The following is a 17,941-nucleotide window of genomic DNA, read 5'->3' as shown; positions in this document are numbered from 1 at the left end:
ATCAAATTCTGATTTGGAATACCTCAAGCCTGACATGAGCTAACACCTTTACTAATCTAGAGGTAATGTCCCTTTCGGATTGTTATTGTGCTACATACATAGTAGTAGTTTTGGTTTAATTTCTTGCTGCAGTCTCTTGTCTGTAATAAAGTTTTCACTCCCCTCGAAATTGAGGCAGAATAAAACTTTAAACTTTAAAGTCAGGCCGGACCCCAAGAAGAATCCAGCATCACAACTGACTAGCAAGTTGCTCTCGTGGTGTCTTTCTAACTCTTTTTCTATCTCTATGCTCTCTTTCCCTTGACGTGTGACGAAGCTGGCGGCAGCCCTGCCGCTGCCAACATTGGCCTCATGACCGGATGTTTGGAGTCACTGTTTATACTTTCAAGGCGCCGGCAGCGAGGCAGCCCCATTCCTTACGGGCTTCCCCGAAAATAAGAGAAGATCCGCGACAGAAAATTGGTAAGGAACCTCTTCGGTCATTCTGCCTGACTTTTAGGGTCCATCTGATGCAAAACGGTAACTAGAGTGACAACCCACTGTTATTTTTTTAAAAAAACCCCCACAAATTATATTTATTTGATGCTTCGAACTCAGAAGCAGGATATATCTTTTTGAGAGAGCATTTAGCCATATAGGTTATATACGGAGAGGCATAATGAGAAAATAGGTTTCCCATTCCATCTATTAGAAATCCAAAAAATTTGCAGGGCAGTGAGAGAGCGATCTTACTTCATGCTGTTTTTAAAAAAGAATGAATTAACGTTCCCGGATCTGGTACTGCACTAAAAAGAGTGTGGCAGGGAAGCTCAGCAAGGAGCCTTGCAAAGCTTCATATCCTCAAAATGTACGGGACTACAGCACTCATCATCCCTACATATACTCAGTGCTTTTTTTCTTAAAAAAAAGTGCCGGATCTCTCATCTTGTTAATCTTTTATTTATATAATTTATTTATATATTTATTTAATAGAGGAGGAGACAACTTTTGCATATATAGTATGACATATATTGAGTTCCTTTTGGAAGGACTAGCATTGGGAGATAATAGATGTCTAATATAAGTGCATATGCTGCCTTCAACATATATGTGTTTAATTGATGGAGATGTTACTGACAAAATAATGAATTGCAACAAAATTGTTATTAATACATAAGTTAAACATTTTGTTTCTATTTCTTTACAACTGCTGATAAAAAATGGCCTGGCTATTGTCAAATTATACATACGAGATCAGGCTTAGGTGAGGGGGAAAGTGTTACAATACAATCTATTTATGAATATGAATGAATATGTCTATACTTGCCCAATGTATTTTAACAATGATATAGAACTGTGCGATGAGGAGCTTACAATTTACATTTCTTACTCTTGGGGAATTAATGACAGAAAGAAAATGGATTAAAAAAAGTAGATAAATATGAGAAAATATAGTTGCATATCCTTAAGTAATTTATGAAAAAAAATGCTTAAGATTACCACTTCAGATAGATGTACAAAATCTGCAAGAATTCAGATAACCACTAAAATAGTAGCCATGAGACACAGTTCCTGGCTGAGGGAGGTGACCGCCAGCCCCTCCAGGCCACATGGGACGATGTGGTCAAACCAGGTTAAGTCAGTGCAGCAGTTCAGGGCCAATCCGTGTGAGGTGATGTGTCTCCCGCAATGCACCCCGGTGGCGCAGAGCTTGCAGTCGCCGAGCCAGACGCCGGTGCGGGGCAGCAGGAGGGCGTGGGCGGTGGGCAGGCCGAGGCAGCAGCAGGCATCACGGGGCAGGCGCTACATGGTGGCCATGTAGGTGTGCAGGGTGAGGCGGCGGCACAGGTCCAGCACCGGGTAGGCCACCAGCTGGCCCAGCCCGTGGAAGTTCAGCCACCCCACCAGCACCGCCTCCGCCCGCCCCGCGCAGCCCTGCCGTGTAGAGGGGGCCGCTCAACTGTCTGCATCATCCTAGCTGTGGCAGCCATGTGCAAGCAAAGATAGATGGTGGGGCTGCGACAAGGCCAGTCAGCTGGTCGCCATCACCACCGTGCCATGGCCCCTGCATGCTCAGCCCTTGACGTCCAACCTCGTCTTCCAGCGAGTGTCCTGGGAGCTCATGGGTCATGCTGGGTGCCTGCTGCCCAGGGACCCAGGCAGCCCGTGCTGCGGCCCCACACAGCCCGAGCGAGATCAGGCCCTGGCGCCTGCCCTGGTCCCAATCTTCACTGGAGACCCCTGGATTCCCCCCCAGGCCCCCCCAGGTGCTTGACGCAAACGACATGAGCTGGCTACGTGTACCCCAGCCACGCCCACCCAGTTGTTTGTGACCACCTGGCCATGCCCCCTGGCCATGCCCCTGCTGTCCCCCAAGGGCAACTACAATGTTGATGGAGCCTCAATGAAATCGAGTTTGACACCCCTGCTGCAGACATAATCGGCAGAGAGGTCGGGAGCTCCAGCGGCCTCTGCGATGGCTGGCAGTGGGGCAGGGCTCTTCGGGAGGGATTTTTAAAGCAGAATAGGAGATTGACTGGGGGAAGAAGATTTTATTTTTATTTTCCGGAGAGACAAGCCAAGAGGAGGGAGAGCGAGGTAGGTAGTTGGCGAAAAGGCTTTTTATTCTCTCTCCAGAGAATAAACTTCTTACCTCGCTGCTGAATCCACAAAGCTCCGGCAAAGCCTACCAGCCAGCACTGATCCCCCCCCAACTCTCCTCTCTGCTACACTTTCTTCCTTCTCTCCTTCTCATCTCTTTCATTCCTCCACACTCAGGAAGGGGTAATGGGAGTGGAAGAGGTTGCCAGCACTGCCATGTTGCCACTGGTCTTGCTATCCTGCATGGGGAGGGGTCTGTCCTGGTGAAAGGAAAGCCTCATGGCTGCGAGGCTGTCAGTGGTGGTGGTGGTGGTGCAACCTGGTTGTGTCCATCAAAGCCAGAACACGCTCAGCCTAAGATCCACTGGAACCAGCAAGGAGCTGCCTTGCTACCTCTGTCCCATCCCCCGGGTGTGCGCACAGGAGACGGCCAGTGCCAAAGTCCTGGGTGAAGTCAGCCTGCAGGACAAAATAGCCAGCAGGGACACTGGACTCTGCTTGTGCGTGCACCCAGTGGGCAGGCCTTCCCCGTGGAATTAAGGCTGAGCGCGTTCTGGCTTTGATGGATACAACCAGGTTGTAGATCAGCATCTGGTTGGCCTGGGTCAGGCCGAGGTGCGGCAGGCTAGTCCTTCGCTCTTTTCAGAGCAGGTCCCAGGGCCAGACAGAACCACATATCAGGCCGGATCCAGCCCACGGGTCTTGTGTTTGACTTGTCTGGTCTAGCCACTCTGCCATAAAGCCCAGATTGATGGAGGGCTGCAGTGATGGTTGTTCTTCTGGAATTCTGTCCCAGCTCCATATAGGATCTCTGGAGCTCAGTCAGGGTGACCATTGTGTGGTTGGTCATCTCTCTAAGGCCCTTCTCCCCCCAGTTGCTCAGTTTGACCAGCAACCAGATCTTGGAAGAGTCCTGGTTGTGCCAAACTTCTTCCATTTGAGAATTATGGAAGCCACTGTGCTCTTAGGAACCTTCAGTGCAGCAGAAATTTTATTGTAGCCTTCCCCAGATCTGCGCCTTACAATAATCCTGTCTCTGAGCTCTACAGGCAGTTCCTTTGACCTCATGGCTTGTGCTCTGCTACACTATGCATTGTCAGCTGAGAAGTCTATAGAGAGGTGTGTGCCTTTCCAAATTATTTAATTTAATTTATGAATTTAATTTACTGCAAGTAGACTCCAGTCAAGATGTGGAAACATGTCAGCAACGATCAAGAAAAATGGGAAGCACAGGAGCTAAATTTCAAGTGTTGTTGCAGAGTCTGAATACTTATACCAATGTAATATTTCAGTTTTTTCTTTTTTAATAAATTTACAGAGATTTCACTGTGCATTATGGGGTACTGAGTGTACATTAATGAGAAAAAATGAATTTCAACTGTAGAATCAGGCTGCAGCATAACAAAATTGACAAAAGTAAAGGGGTCTGAATATTTTCTGAATGTACTGTATAGTTAAACCTTTTTAAAGGATTGAAGGAGACACACCCAGTGATTAGAACTTGTTAGTCTGCAAGATCTCAATTTTTTTTAAAAGGCAAAGGAAAAAAACTAAAAAATTAATCAGGGATAGAAGTACTGATCAGATTTAACTTGCTGCAGTAACAGGTTCCAAGGTCGTGGCATTCCATCAAACAGTGAAGCAAATTTAGAAAGCCACTAAAGATGTTTTAGAAGCCTAGTAATTGATTATTCATTATCAACAGTTATTGATTACAGAACATGGAAAAGATTTAAAGTTCTGTGAAGCTTTCATTGTAAGAGAAAAGAAGGACCTGAAGCTTCCCCCATAATCCTTTCCTTTTTTCCACTGAGAACAAATAAAGTTAATATAAATGTGCTAGACTTATTCATATATATATTGAATGAATAGAGAGGGAAAAATACATTTCTTATAGTCTTTTGATCCATAATAAGTTATTGATATGCATAGTGGAAAAATCTTAATAAAATGTGCTCTCTACTTGCCCTCCCACTTTGCCTAAGATGCAAATTGACCTTCACTCTCCCAAACAATCTTATCAAAGCAAAAAACTAAAACCTCACCAGATCACAGTCAAGCCCAAGAGTAACCTATATAAGTGAACTGTCACCTTCCATCCTCCATCAGCTGATGACCTCAGTAGTCCCATCTCCTTTAATTGTAGACTTTCCAGCTCTGCTTCCCTCCTGAAAAGCCCATTTTGCCTAACCGTAGAACTAACCAACTACACTGACAAGGACCTGCCTAGCTTGCCCAAACTGGCCAGGAAATCAGATCCTTAGGATTTCCCACCTTGTACCCTATACAAATCTTCGCTTTTTCATTGTTCAAGATCCCTCTTTCTTGTAAAGCAGGCATCCAACGATCAGTCTTTGCAATAAAGTATGGTTTTCAGTGTTCCTTCTTGCAACTGATTCTATGACCTATGAAAAACATTTAACAGATATTCACATTAATAAGACAATCCATAGATACTTAAAATTATTCAGCCCTCTAATAGTAGATAAAGGGACGCGGTGGCTCAGTGGGTTAGGACGCTGAGCTTGTCGATCAGAATGTCGGCAGTTTGGCGGGTCGAATCCCAAGTGCCGCGTAACAAAGTGAGCGCCTGTTACTCGTCCCAGCTTCTGCTAACCTAGCAGTTCGAAAGCATGTAAAAATGCAAGTAGAAAAAAAGGGACCACTGCGGTGGGAAGGTAACAGCGTTCCGTGCGCCTTTGGCGTCTAGTCATGCCGGCCACATGATCACGGAAGACGTCCTTGGACAAACGCTGGCTCTTCGGCTTTGAAACGGAGATGAGCACCGGCCCCTAGAGTGGGAAATGACTAGCACACATGTGCGGGGGAACCTTTACCTTTACCTTAATAGTAGATAATAAGCAGAACATGTAATAGAGAATTTGACCTCACTGCTGGAAATGCAGGTTGGGGAGAAAGAGATATATCATTGCTTGAGACTGAGTAAAGTGTAATAGCTGAACATTGAGGATTAGCAAGATGAATGTTTAAATCTCCATTTAGACATAAAAGTTATTGAATGGCGATGGGCTAAATACCTGAGTGGCTATAGGTTCAGTCTAATGTCTCTCCCAGGGTTGTTGTAAAAATAAACAGGATGGGGAAGGGTTGTGTATATTGCCTTAAGAACCTTAAAGGTAAAGGCTTCCCTGAGTTGAGCTTAATTTCTGAGACTACACAGATACTATAGCCCTGTATAGTTTCCTTAGTAATAAAAATGTACTATGCCAGAGCCATCTTCTAAGATGATTTCTACATTTTTGCTTGAGCTTAAGTTCTTTCTAGCTTGCAGAACTTCAAAATATTTCACTTAAATTTAACGTGGATATTTCTGCTGTCAGGGATATGTAGTAATGTCATTCATTTGTTCAAGATGCAGAGCTTCTGGTTTGCCATTCAGCTATTTACTTCGGTGGGGAATGTTTTTTAGCACTTGGGAAAAAAAAGTACAACTCTCACTGACAATGGCTCTGCTTCTCTTTGCTGCTGGTTCATCTTATTGGTTCTCCTTAGCATCAAAGGATTGTTGAACTGGACTTCCTACATGTGATATCAGCAGTAAAATGAATAGTTTTGTGGGAGATCTTGCTTTGTCTGCTTGCATTTTAGAGCTGATGGTTTTTGTGATGACATATATAATTTGGCACAGTCTTTCAAAACAAGTATTGGTCTTGTATTATGTTTGTTTTTAGATCACTACTGACAAGTTGAATGCCTCGCAGGGAACAAGAAGCTCCACTAAGTCACAAACCTGGTCTTGTGAGAAGATTTGTTAGCAGCTGACTTTAAAACTTCAAGATGGGTAAGGAGGAAAGAAGTTTTAGGGCATGTTTCAAAGCTCTTAGGATAATTAGATTAATCCAGACTATCATGGAATTATTTGGATAACATAGATAATAGTAGTGAGTTTGGATGTTTTGCACTTTTAACCTGGTTAATATTGCAGATTTCTAGATTATATAAATTAATGTTATCCCTCTTTCTTAATATGTAAAGGTGGAGTGAGACATGTTCTGTTTATATGTAAAAAACAGATCATGACAAACCTTACTGCCTTTTTTGATAAAGTAACTACATTAGCAGACCAGCAAAATGTGATTGACATAGTGTACTTGGACTTCATTTGATAAAGTAGACCACAGCCTACAGGACCTCTTAATGAGATGTGGGAAACACAGCTTTACTACTTGATGGATTCGTAACTGGCTGATAAACCACACTCAAACTGTAATCCTCAATGAAACTACATTTACATGGAGGGAAATATGCAGTCGAGTACCCAAGTGTCATGGTTCCAACTAATGAAACATTTCAAAGAACCTTCAGGCATTGTTTATTCTAAAAAGTCTATAATAATGAGAACAAAGCGTCGGCACAGCATGGTGGGATGCCAAGATCTGTATTCCCCTGCCTTTAGCACCCAATATCTGGCACAATTCCCTCCACCAATTAGCAATCATAAATCACGTTCTCCAATTAGTTTGAAAGGCAAAGCTTCCCTTCCGTTTTGTAACGTGCCATTTCTTATCTTATTAAAAACAACTGGGGGAAACATTCTCCCTCTTCCCCCCAGCTTCATCTAATTATTCTAACAGCAAAACAATTTAAAGGAAAAGGATGCCTCTTATATTGTCAAAGCAAAAACATCCAATGTTTGCAGTGTTGACATCTGGCCCACCTTATAAAAAGGATAGATCCGGTAATGTAAACAAAAGCATATGTCAGGGATTATCTCTTGGTTTCTTGGAGGGTTTTTCATGAAACCTTTTTTCATGAGTTGGTCAGCCTTCACATCACTAGATTTCACTCAAGTAGCTTCAGAAAGTGAGTACCCCTTCCATTGTACTAGGTACTACAATTTCCCTTTAAAAATTCTAGAGTCAAGAATACATTTCACTTCATAGTGCGTCTGACCCGCTACTACAAGGTGCCCGGGTGCCTTCTTAGGGGGAGGTCTTAAGGTGGAATCCTGAAAAGGTTTCAGCAGGCTGCAGTGGAAGACAGGGTGAACTCTCCCTAAAAGCCTAGGGAGTTTTAATTCCACTGTGATGGGGTTGATGATCCTTACGATGCAGAAAGGCCCCAAAAATTTCAGTCCTAATTTCTTGCTGGATAATTTGAGGCATAAATATTTAGTCAACAGATAAAACTTTTCCCAAACTTGGAATGTTCTTTAGGGAGCCCTCTTTTTATCAGCCTGTTTTTTATAGGTCTCAGAAGTCTTTTTTAATGCTGTTTTCATGTTTCTCCAAACTTCTTCCCACTTCCTCACCCATTGATCAAGTGTCTGGGAAGTGGAGGGCACCTGAGGGTAGTCAGGCATTGGGCTGAACTCTTTTTCTGTGGCTACTCTGAAAGGTGTGTAGCCGGTGCTGCTGTGAACAGAATTATTGTAAACCACCTCAGCGAAAGGGAGGAGGTCAGTCCAGTTTGTCTGTTGGTAGGAAACATAGCATCTGAGATATTGCTCCACCATTTTGTTAGCGGATTCTGCAGCCCCATCAGTAGCTGGAAGAAAAGCAGATGATAAGCTTGAAATGATCCAATTAATTTAAGAAAACTCCTCCAAACTTTCACTGTGAACTGCACTCCTCTATACGAAATTACTCACTTAGGGGTGCCATGCAGCTGGTAGATATGTTTCAGGAACAATTTAGTCAGTCGTTGGGCAAATGGGAGTCCTTTGCAGGCGATAGAATGAGCCTGCTTCAAGAAAGGTCTATCACAATCCAGATGACAGTATTTCCTCTACTTTAGGGTAGGTCTACAATAAAGTCCATAGCTATTTCTTCCCATGGTTGAGAAGGGTCCGCCACTGGCTGCAGTAACCCAGGTGTTTTCCCTGGAATTCTTTTCACAGTGGCACATACAGCACAACTCCTGACATAGTTTTCCACATCTCATTTTAGCCCACTTTTGTTCTTTTGCAGTAATACAGCTCTGATTGCAACATCACTGGCGTCAGTTTAGGTTATGAAGGGCTCCCCTGGGCATGCATGCTTTAGGACTGTTTCAGCAGCAAATAGTCTTTTTAAATTCTCAAAAGTTGTTTGACAGCTCATTGTCCAAGCAAGTGGTTGGCCCGGTCGCGGCTTCCCTCCTCCTTTGCCTGTTTTGAGTAGTTCTGTAACGGGTAGGGCAATCTCAGCAAAGGAAGGGATGAATTGGCGATAAAAGTTGGCAAAACCTAAAAAGAGCCTTGGTGGAGCAGTGGGCTAATGCCTCCTTAAGTAACACCAGCAGTTGCCTGCAATTAGTGCAGGTTCACATCCCACCAGGCTCAAGGTTGACTCAGCCTTCCATCCTTCCGAGGTAGGTAAAATGAGGACCCAGATTGTTGGGGGCAGTAAGCTGACTTTGTAATAATGCTGCTTGGGGGGGGGGCGGCGAAAGCCCTAATAAGCAGGCATATACATAGAATGAAGGCTATTGCTAAGCACATTGATTTGTGCTTAGATTGTAAGCCGCCCTGAGTCTTCGGAGAAGGGCGGGATATAAATGGGATTAAAAAAAAAGCTCTGAAGCTGTTTGCGAGTCTTTGGCGGCTGCCATTCAGTTATACTTCTCACTTTGGCTGGTCCATTTCTACACCCTCATTGGAAATTCTGTAGCCAAGATAATATAATCAGGTCTGGTGAAATTCACATTTCAACAATTTGGCATGAAGCTTGGCCTTCAATAGTTTCTTTAACACTTTTCTTACTAGCTTTATACGATCAGCCATATTTGTGCTGTATATCAAGATGTCATCAAGATACACGAGAACACCTTTTTATAAGTGATCATGTAGGACCTCATTAATCAGCTGCATGAATACGGATGGGGCCCCCTGCAGTCCAAATGGCATGACTTTGAATTGGTAGCTTCCCAAGGGACAATTAAAGGCAGTTTTCCACTCATCTCCCTCTTTTATTCTCACCCGGTATTATGCCTCTCTCAGGTCCAAAATACTCCCCTTAGCTAGGTGGGTTAACAAGTCTTTCAGGAGGGGGAGGGGATATTTGTTCTCCACACTCACCGCCTTTATAGTCTACACAGAGGCCTTTATAGTGTATGCAGAGATGAAGAGACCCATCTTTTTTTTCTTTGAACAACACAGAGGCTCCCAAAGTAGACGTGGCTCGTTCAATGAACCCCCCTCGCTAGGTTTTTAGCCATGTATCATTGCATCTCCTTCATTGAATCTCCGCTGTCTTCAAGCGGTGATGTGCTCTGACTCTCTGGTTTCGATCCGTGGTTCCGGGAACGAGGGTGAGCAGCCTCCTGAGCTCAAGCTTGTGTATTTTAACGCCAGGTCCGTAGTTAATAAGGCTCCTCTCATCCACGATTTGGTTGAGGAGGAGCGTGTGGACCTGGCTTGCATTACGGAGACCTGGTTGGGCCCAGAGGGTGGTGTCCCTCTGACTGATCTCTGCCCACCAGGTTTTCGGGTGCTTCACCGGCCTCGGACTCAGGGTAGGGGCGGAGGTGTGGCAGTGGTTGTGAGGGAGACCTTATGTCCGCGGGAGGCCACCGTTGTCCAGATATCCGGGTGTGAGTCTCTCCTCCTGAGATGTGGCCCTAGGGCTCAGTTGGGCCTGCTGCTGGTGTACCTTTCGCCTAGTCGCGTAGCAGCAGCCCTGCCTGAACTTCTCGATATCCTCTCGGGGTTGGTGATTGAGTTCCCCAAAGTTATGATTTTGGGGGACTTCAATCTGCCATCCCTGGGGGGATCATCAGAGTTGGCTCGGGAGTTCATGGCTTCCATGGTGGCCATGGACCTGATGCAAGTAATTCAGGGCCCGACTCATGGGGGGTGTCACATGCTCGATTTTGTTTTTCTATCTGGACGGTGGTTAGATGATCTGGGTGGGGGTTCTCCAATTATTATGCCCCTGTCATGGACCGATCATCATCTCCTGCGGCTGGTCTTCCGTTTCGCCACTCCCCGTCGCGGGGTTACGGAACCAACAAGATGGTTCCGCCGCAGGCGCTTAATGGACCCTGAGCGGTTTCAGGTGGCGCTCGGGTCCCCGCCTGCCGCCTTCGCTCACAGCTCGGCCGATGCCTTGGTGGAAGCCTGGGAAAAGGCAGCCATGGAGGCACTTGACCGCGTTGTACCCATGCGGCCTCTGACCTGGAGCAGATCCCAGTGGGTTCCATGGTTCTCCGCGGAGCTCCGGGAGATGAAGCGTTGGAGACAGGGCCTAGAGAGCTGTTGGAGATCCAGCTAGTCTGAATCCGACCGATTGCGACTAAGGTCCTCTACGAGGTCTTATCTCGCGGTGATGAGGACGGCAAGGTCTAACTACTTTGCTACCCTCATTGCGTCCGCAGATAATCGCCCGGCCGCCCTGTTTAGGGTGACCCGCTCCCTCCTTAATCAGGAGGTGAGGGAGGAGCCCTTGCAGGGGCATGCCGAGGAATTTAGCCAACATCTGTCGGACAAAATCGCTCGGATCCGGACCGGTCTGGACTCCGACTGGGCAGAGTCTGACAATTAGGACATGGGTGGTCTTGTCAATGTTATCTGGGAGGAGTTCGATCCTGTGACTCTGGAGGAAGTGGACAGGATTATGGGGAGGCTGAGCTCCACCACGTGTTTATTGGACCCGTGCCCTTCCTGGCTGGTTTATGCGGCTCGGGAGGGGACACGAGGCTGGCTCCAGGCGGTGATATCTCCATCTTTGAGTGAGGGTAGTTTCCCCGCCGTCTTGAAGGAGGCGGTGGTGAGACCTCTCCTCAAGAAGCCTGCCTTGGACCCAGCTGTGTTAAACAACTTTCGTCCGGTCTCCAACCTTCGCTTTCTTGCGAAGGTTGTTGAGAGCGTGGTGGCGCATCAGCTCCCTCTGGTCCTGGAGGAAGCTGATTATCTGGACCCGTACCAATCGGGCTTTAGGCCCGGGTACAGCACAGAGACGGCATTGGTCGCGCTGGTGAATGATCTCTGGCGGGCTCGGGACAGGGGTTGTTCCTCTGTCCTAGTCCTATTAGACCTCTCAGCGGCTTTCGATACCATCGACCATGGTATCTTACTGCGGCGTCTCAGGGGGTTGGGAGTGGGAGGCACTGTTCTGCAGTGGTTCTCCTCCTACCTCCTGGGACGTTCGCAGTCGGTGCTGGCAGGAGGGCAGAGGTTGGCCACGAGACCTCTCATTTGTGGAGTTCCTCAGGGGTCAATCCTCTCACCTCTCCCGTTCAACATCTATGTGAAGCCACTGGGTGAGATCATTCGTGGTTTTGGGGTCGGGTATCATCAGTATGCTGATGATACCCAGCTTTTCATCTCCACCCCAAACCACCCCAGTGATGCCCTCGATGTGATGTCCCGAGGCGGTTCGGGTCTGGATGGGGAGGAACAGGCTTCGGCTCAATCCCGACAAGACTGAGTGGTTGTATGTGCCAACATCTCGGGAAATTCAGGTTATTCCATCTTTAACCATGGGGGGTGAGGTGTTACCCCCATAGATAGGGCTCGCAACTTGGGTGTCCTCCTTGATTCACAGCTCTCCCTGGAAGATCATATAGGAGCTGTGACCAGGGGGGCCTTTGCCCAGGTTTGCCTGGTGCGCCAGTTGCGACCCTATCTGGACCGGGATGCCCTGCGTACAGTCACTCACGCGCTCATGACCTCTCGTATAGACTACTGCAATGCTCTGTACATGGGGCTGCCCTTGAGGACCACTCAGAGGCTCCAGCTGGTGCAGAATGCGGCCGCACGAGTTGTGTTGGGGGTCTCCCGATACTCCCATGTAACACCTCTACTCCGCGAGCTGCATTGGCTTCCAGTTGCCCTCCGGGTAAGATTCAAGGTGCTGGTGATGACCTATAAAGCCCTAAATGGCATGGGTCCGGATTACTTACGGGAGCACCTGCTGCCGGCGTCGACCTCCCTTCGTCCACTGCACTCCCACAGAGAGGGCCTCCTCAGGGTGCCGTCGGTCAGAGAGTGTTGGCTGGCGGCCCCCAGGTGGAGGGCGTTCTCTGTGGGCATGCCAGCCCTTTGGAATCAATTACCGGTTGAGCTCCGGATGGCTCCTGACCTTCGCTCTTTCCGCCGTAACCTGAAAACTCACCTATTTGAACAAGCCGGTCTGGTCTAATGGGTTTGGGGTATTTAATTTTTAATTTTTAATTAATTATCTATTGTAATGGGCTAGTCTATTTAATCTCATTTTTATCTATAGGTAGTCTCACAGTTCCCATTCCTTTCTCCCACCAGATAAACGGCTTCCATTTGTCCAACCAGGCTAATCCTAGGATCACAGCCTCAGTCATTTTGGGGGCCACCAGGAAGTGAATAAACTCGCAGTGTTCACCTATTTCTAGGTGTAGAGACTCCGTTAATTGCGTGACTAAAGTCCCTCCCAGCAGGGAGCCAATGGCTTGCTCGAACCTCACAGGTTCGGAGAGCAGTTTTGCTCATATGCCTAGTTTCATGGCAAATGGCAAGCTAATGATGCATCGGGAGTATCCAGAATCAACTAGCACCTTTAAATCTACCTGCATATCCAAATTAGGGATTATGAGCTTGGCAGGTAGTGAGAAAGGTGGGATGTGTCAGCTCACCATTGGGTCGTTCTCTCCGTTGTCGCTGTCGAAAGAGGGTAGAACAGGGGCAGATCCAGCCTGAGTCCTGGTGTCCTCCCATGTGGGAGATGTGACCTGGGCAACAGGTTCCTGCGTGATCCGGTTGGATTTCTCTCCCATTAGCCGCTGTGCAGGTTTCTTTCTTGCTGCTGGTCCTGGTCTATTCTGCGATTGGGGGTTGGAGACTCGGCAATTTGCTGCTCGATGTCTCTGCTGTCCGCACCGGAAACACCTAATTGATGGGCCTGCAGGTGGTCTGGGTCTTTCAGCCATCACAGTAGTAGGAGGTTTTCATGGGGGTGATTGCCATTCGGGTTGTTCTGGCTTCAGCTCAGCTTCAGGTGGGGGAGGCTTCTTATAATAGGCGAGCTGAACGTCTAGTTTTACCGCTGTCTGGTACCATTCTTGCAGCTGATCAGGTATTGCTCAATAGATGCAGGCCTGAGAGAGGTGGTCATCCAACTCTTCCCTAAAGTGATGTTTTATGGACTGCTCAGGCCACCTCTCTAGCTGACTGGCTATCTTGCGAAACTTTCGTACATACTCCAGGGCAGGCCGACCAGCTTGCTTTATCTTATGAATTTATTTATTTTATTTATTTTATTAGACTTATATACCACCCTTCTCTCGTAGGACAAGGGTTTTTTTAAAAACAATGCAACAAATTACAAAAATTAAAAACAATTAAAATGATTACACTAACCTTGAAATAAAAACCCAATTACAATTAAAAATACAATTAAAACCCCAGTTAATACTCTCAGTCCAGGCCAGAAAGCTCAAAGAGCCAGGTCTTCAGGTCCCGGCGGAATTTGTTCTTCTGCTTTGAGGGCAATGGACAGGTCCTCAAATCTTTCTCTCAGTCCTAGGAGGAAAAGGTCTGGAGGGCTGTCTGGTCTTCAGACAGGATTTTCCACTCACTCAAATTCTCAGTGGCAGACAATCTGGTAGCTCTCCACCATTCTGCTTTTGAAGTCTTTGAGGGCAGCAAGGCAGTTTCAAGGTGTCTGGAGTCTCCGCTGGGTTGGGTCCAGCCTGATGACCAGATAAGCTCTCATAACTGCTTGGGTTCCACCTCCATCTGGGAGTCCTGCCAAAACTCATCTTCCCACAGCATGCTGTCTGTTGCTTCCCCCACTGGGATATCGGTAGCTACTGGGTCATCATCTTCAGTCAGATTCTCTTTTTCCATGATGAAAATTTTTCCCTGAATCTTTGTCAGCTTCTCTCAAGCCTAGAGACAGTGGCTGGAGCTCAGGACTCCAGATAGTTTGAAAAGAAAGTAGATTTTGGCATGATGTCATGGTTCTTACTATTGAAACACTTCAAAGAACCTTCAGGCATTGTTTATTCTAAAAAGTCTATAATAGAACAAAGTGTTGGCGCAGCATGGTGGGATGCCAAGATCCGAATTCCCCTCCCTTCAGCACACCATAACTGGTACAATTCCCTCCTCCAATTAGCAGTCATAAATCATGTTTTCCAATCAGTTTCATGGGCAAAGCTTCCCTTCCGTTCTGTAACATGACATTTCTCATCGTATTAAAAACAACCGGGGAGAACATTCTCCCTCCTCTCCCCAGCTCCCCAACTTCAAAGAACCTTCAGGCATTGTTTATTCTAAAAAGTCTATAATAATGAGAACAAAGCGTTGGCGCAGCATGGTGGGATGCCAAGATCCGAATTCCCCTCCCTTCAGCACACAATAACTGGTACAATTCCCTCTTCCAATTAGCAGTCATAAATCATGTTTTCCAATCAGTTTCATGGGCAAAGCTTCCCTTCCATTCTGTAACATGACATTTCTCATCGTATTAAAAACAACCGGGGAAAACATTCTCCCTCCTCTCCCCAGCTTCATCTAATTCTAAGAGCAAAACAATTTAAAGGAAAAGGCTGCCTCTTATATTGTCAAAGCAAAAACTTCCAATGTTTGCAGCATTGACACCAAGGTTCTGTTTACACCCAATAGACTTCAACATCTTCATAAACAATTTAGATGAGGAGATAGAAGGGGAACTCATCAAATTTGCTGATGGCACCAAGCTGTGGGGAACAGCCAACACTTTGGAATATAGGCTCAAAATTCAGAAGGATCTTGACAGATTTGAACACTGGGACCTATCTAACATATTGTTGAGTGGAGAGAAAAGTAAAGTCCTGTACTTGGGCAGGAAAAGCCATACATAGATACAGAATAAGTTCTACCTGGCTCAACAGTAGTAACTGTGAGAGGGATCTAAGTGTCCTAGTGCAGGGATTTTCAACCTTTTCACAGATTGTACTACTTTTAGGACGTGACAGTATTTGACTACCAACACTGCTTAGCAAGCTGTCAAAAACTTGATGACTAAAACAAAGGGGGGGGGATTTTGGGTTTTACTGATTAGATTCATTTGTTGTTATAGAAATGGCTAGTTCATAGATCGGCAACCCACGGCAGCCTAGTGCCCGGCAGGCAGTACTTGGCAAGCAGGCGTGGGCGCTGCACCGGCAGCTCCCACCCCTCCCAAGTATCAGGCGGTGCTGCCCAGGCACACCGCTGCTCCTGCCACCACAGCCACCAAAGATGGCAAGCGCAGCAGCTCCCATTTCGGGCCTGGAGCACCTCCAGTGTCTCTCGGCAAGGGCACAAGGCTGCTGCAAGAGCAGCCACCGCTGCCTTCCTGTTCCTTCCACCCGGCAGGCAGGCGGTGCCGCTCCTGCCGCCACAGCCGCCAAAGACGGCGAGTGCAGAAGCTTCCACGCCGGGCCTGGAGCACCTCCAGCATCTCTCGGCAAGGGCACTAGGCTGTCGCAATAGCAGCTGCCGCTTCCTTCATGTTCCTTCTGCCCAGCAGGCAGGCAGTGCTGCTCCTGCTGCCACAGCCACTAAAGACAGCGAGCGCAGTGGCTCCCACACCGGGCCTGGAACACCTCCAGCGTCTCTCGGCGAGCGCACTAGGCCACCCCAACAGCAGCCGCCACCACCAGAGCGATTGCCCAGCCCTTGGGGCCCCCTGCTGCCATGGGGGCTGGCATGGGAATTTGTTTCTGCGGAGGAGGTGGAGGCTGGCAGAGATGCAGTGGACCTTCAGTGTCTCTCTCACTGCTGCCTCCACCGCTACTGTTGTCGGCTTCCGCTACAGCAGAACCCAGGCAGCCTCCTCCACCCCTAGCAGTGGTATCCGGGGATTCTCCGGTTTCATCGGAACCAAGCAGCAAGTGGAAAAGTTAGCAGTAGCAACACTACCGGGAGTGGTTTCAATCGTCCCCTTCATTGCCAATCAATGGAGGCGCCGTGGCTGGCCTTTCAAGTCGGTGAGTGAATGGAGTGAGAGAGAAGCATTTTCGAGCAAAGTGTGAGTGAATAGAGGGAGAGGGAAGCTTTTTTGAGCAAAGTGTGAGTGAATGAGAGAGAGAGAGAGAAGTTTTTGCAAACAAAACGTGAGTGAATGAGAGCAAAAGAGAAGTTTTTCCAAGCAAATGTGACTGAATGAGAGTGGAAGTGGGAGGGTGGGTGCATATCTCGCCTTAGGCTCCACTCTTCAGTCAAGCCCACTGTTTTGCGCATGCAGGGGTGCGCATGCATGTGCATTTTTTGCAGCTCTCAGTTTTTCCTTTTGTGAGGGAACCGGTTCCAAGTGGCTCTTTCACTGTTTCAGGTTGCTAACCCCTGGGCTAGTTTATAATATTATGGAAAAGTAAAACATTGAGGTTCAATGTTAATGCTTCCTTCTACTGCAACACAGGAAGTCTATTCTTTTTCTCTTATCCCCCTCACTTTTTCCTCCTTTTTCCTTCCCACTGTGTTCTACTGTTTGCTTTTGTATTTTTGTATTTTATTCTATAATCTAATAAAATATGACAAACTGTAGAAAAAAAGAAAAAAGTACCAGTTTTAATTTCTTCAGTGGCTGTTCCTTTGCTGAATCATTTTCCCTTTGCGCTGACAAATGTATGATGAATTTATCCATGTTTATTAATATGCACCACTACCAGCTAGTTCAGGGGTCATCAAACTTGGCACTTTTAAGACTTGTGGACCAACTCCCAGAATTCCTCAGCCCTCATGGCTGGTGGAGGAATTCTGGAAGTTGAAGTCCACAGGCCTTAAAATTGCTAAGTTTCTAGACTCCTGAAACTAACTGGTCAGCCCTTCTTCCTCTCTCCCTTCTGAGCTCTTCCACAGTGTAGTAAGAATGCACCCCCAATCCCTTCCCTGTACCCTTAAAGACACAGGAATCAAGTGCAAAGCAAGAAACACAAACGCCTTTTTTTTCTCTCTAAGCTGCCTCAGGTGTGTCACAATGTTGCTGAAAGGCTCTCGCAATTGTGAAAAGCTTTAGCTTTAAATTAAGCCTGTTTACCTTCAAAGAAAACTTTCTAAAAGCCAGACTCAATTAAAGGGGGTAAAACTAATTACATTTGTTTAAAGGGATCAAACCTTTCCTGTGTCTTTTCCCCCCTGCCCAAACTACCTTCTTTTATAGCCTCTCCTCTCCCCCCCTCTCTTTTTCTTCAGTTCACCTCCAGCTCCGAGCAGCTTCCGGAAGCACCAGTCAGCTGGAGCCCTGCCGACTCCTGGTACTTCTACTGAGCCCAGACTGCAACTGCAGCTGCCTTTCCTCTCTCTCAGGCCTGGCTCGCTTAGGCTCATTCCCCTCCCCTGCTACACTTGGCTAGAAGTTGCATACCACCTGCCACATGGCAAAATAGCACAGTTGGTACACGTACCACTGGTTGAAAAGCCCCGTCCTAGTGGATCAGTGCTTACGTATGAGCCAGCAATGTGCTGTAGCTGCCAAAAAAG

At 47.0% G+C, this 17,941-nt stretch overlaps 1 protein-coding gene across 4 annotated transcripts in view; it reads left to right on the top strand.

Moving 5' to 3' along the window:
* The first annotated feature begins 389 nt into the window (after window positions 1-389).
* Window positions 390-17,941, top strand: part of MCOLN1 (mucolipin TRP cation channel 1) — a 51,497-nt gene continuing 33,945 nt past the window's right edge. For 3 of the 4 annotated variants that reach the window (XR_014025469.1, XM_081320331.1, XM_081320332.1), the window contains exons 1-2: window positions 390-462; window positions 6,273-6,382. Coding sequence is in view for 2 of the 4 variants with exons in the window: in XM_081320331.1 (XP_081176457.1) it covers window positions 6,379-6,382 (4 nt within the window). In the remaining 2 variants the exon portion in view is untranslated. The remainder of the gene's footprint in view (window positions 463-6,272; window positions 6,383-17,941) is intronic. The other variant, XM_081320333.1, reaches the window with a different exon arrangement.

This window comes from Vipera berus, assembly GCF_964194415.1.
Source record: "Vipera berus genome assembly, chromosome: 2".
Taxonomy (NCBI): domain Eukaryota; kingdom Metazoa; phylum Chordata; class Lepidosauria; order Squamata; family Viperidae; genus Vipera; species Vipera berus.
The sequence above is the reverse complement of the archived record's forward strand: the minus strand, read 5'-3'. Positions and strand labels throughout refer to the sequence as shown.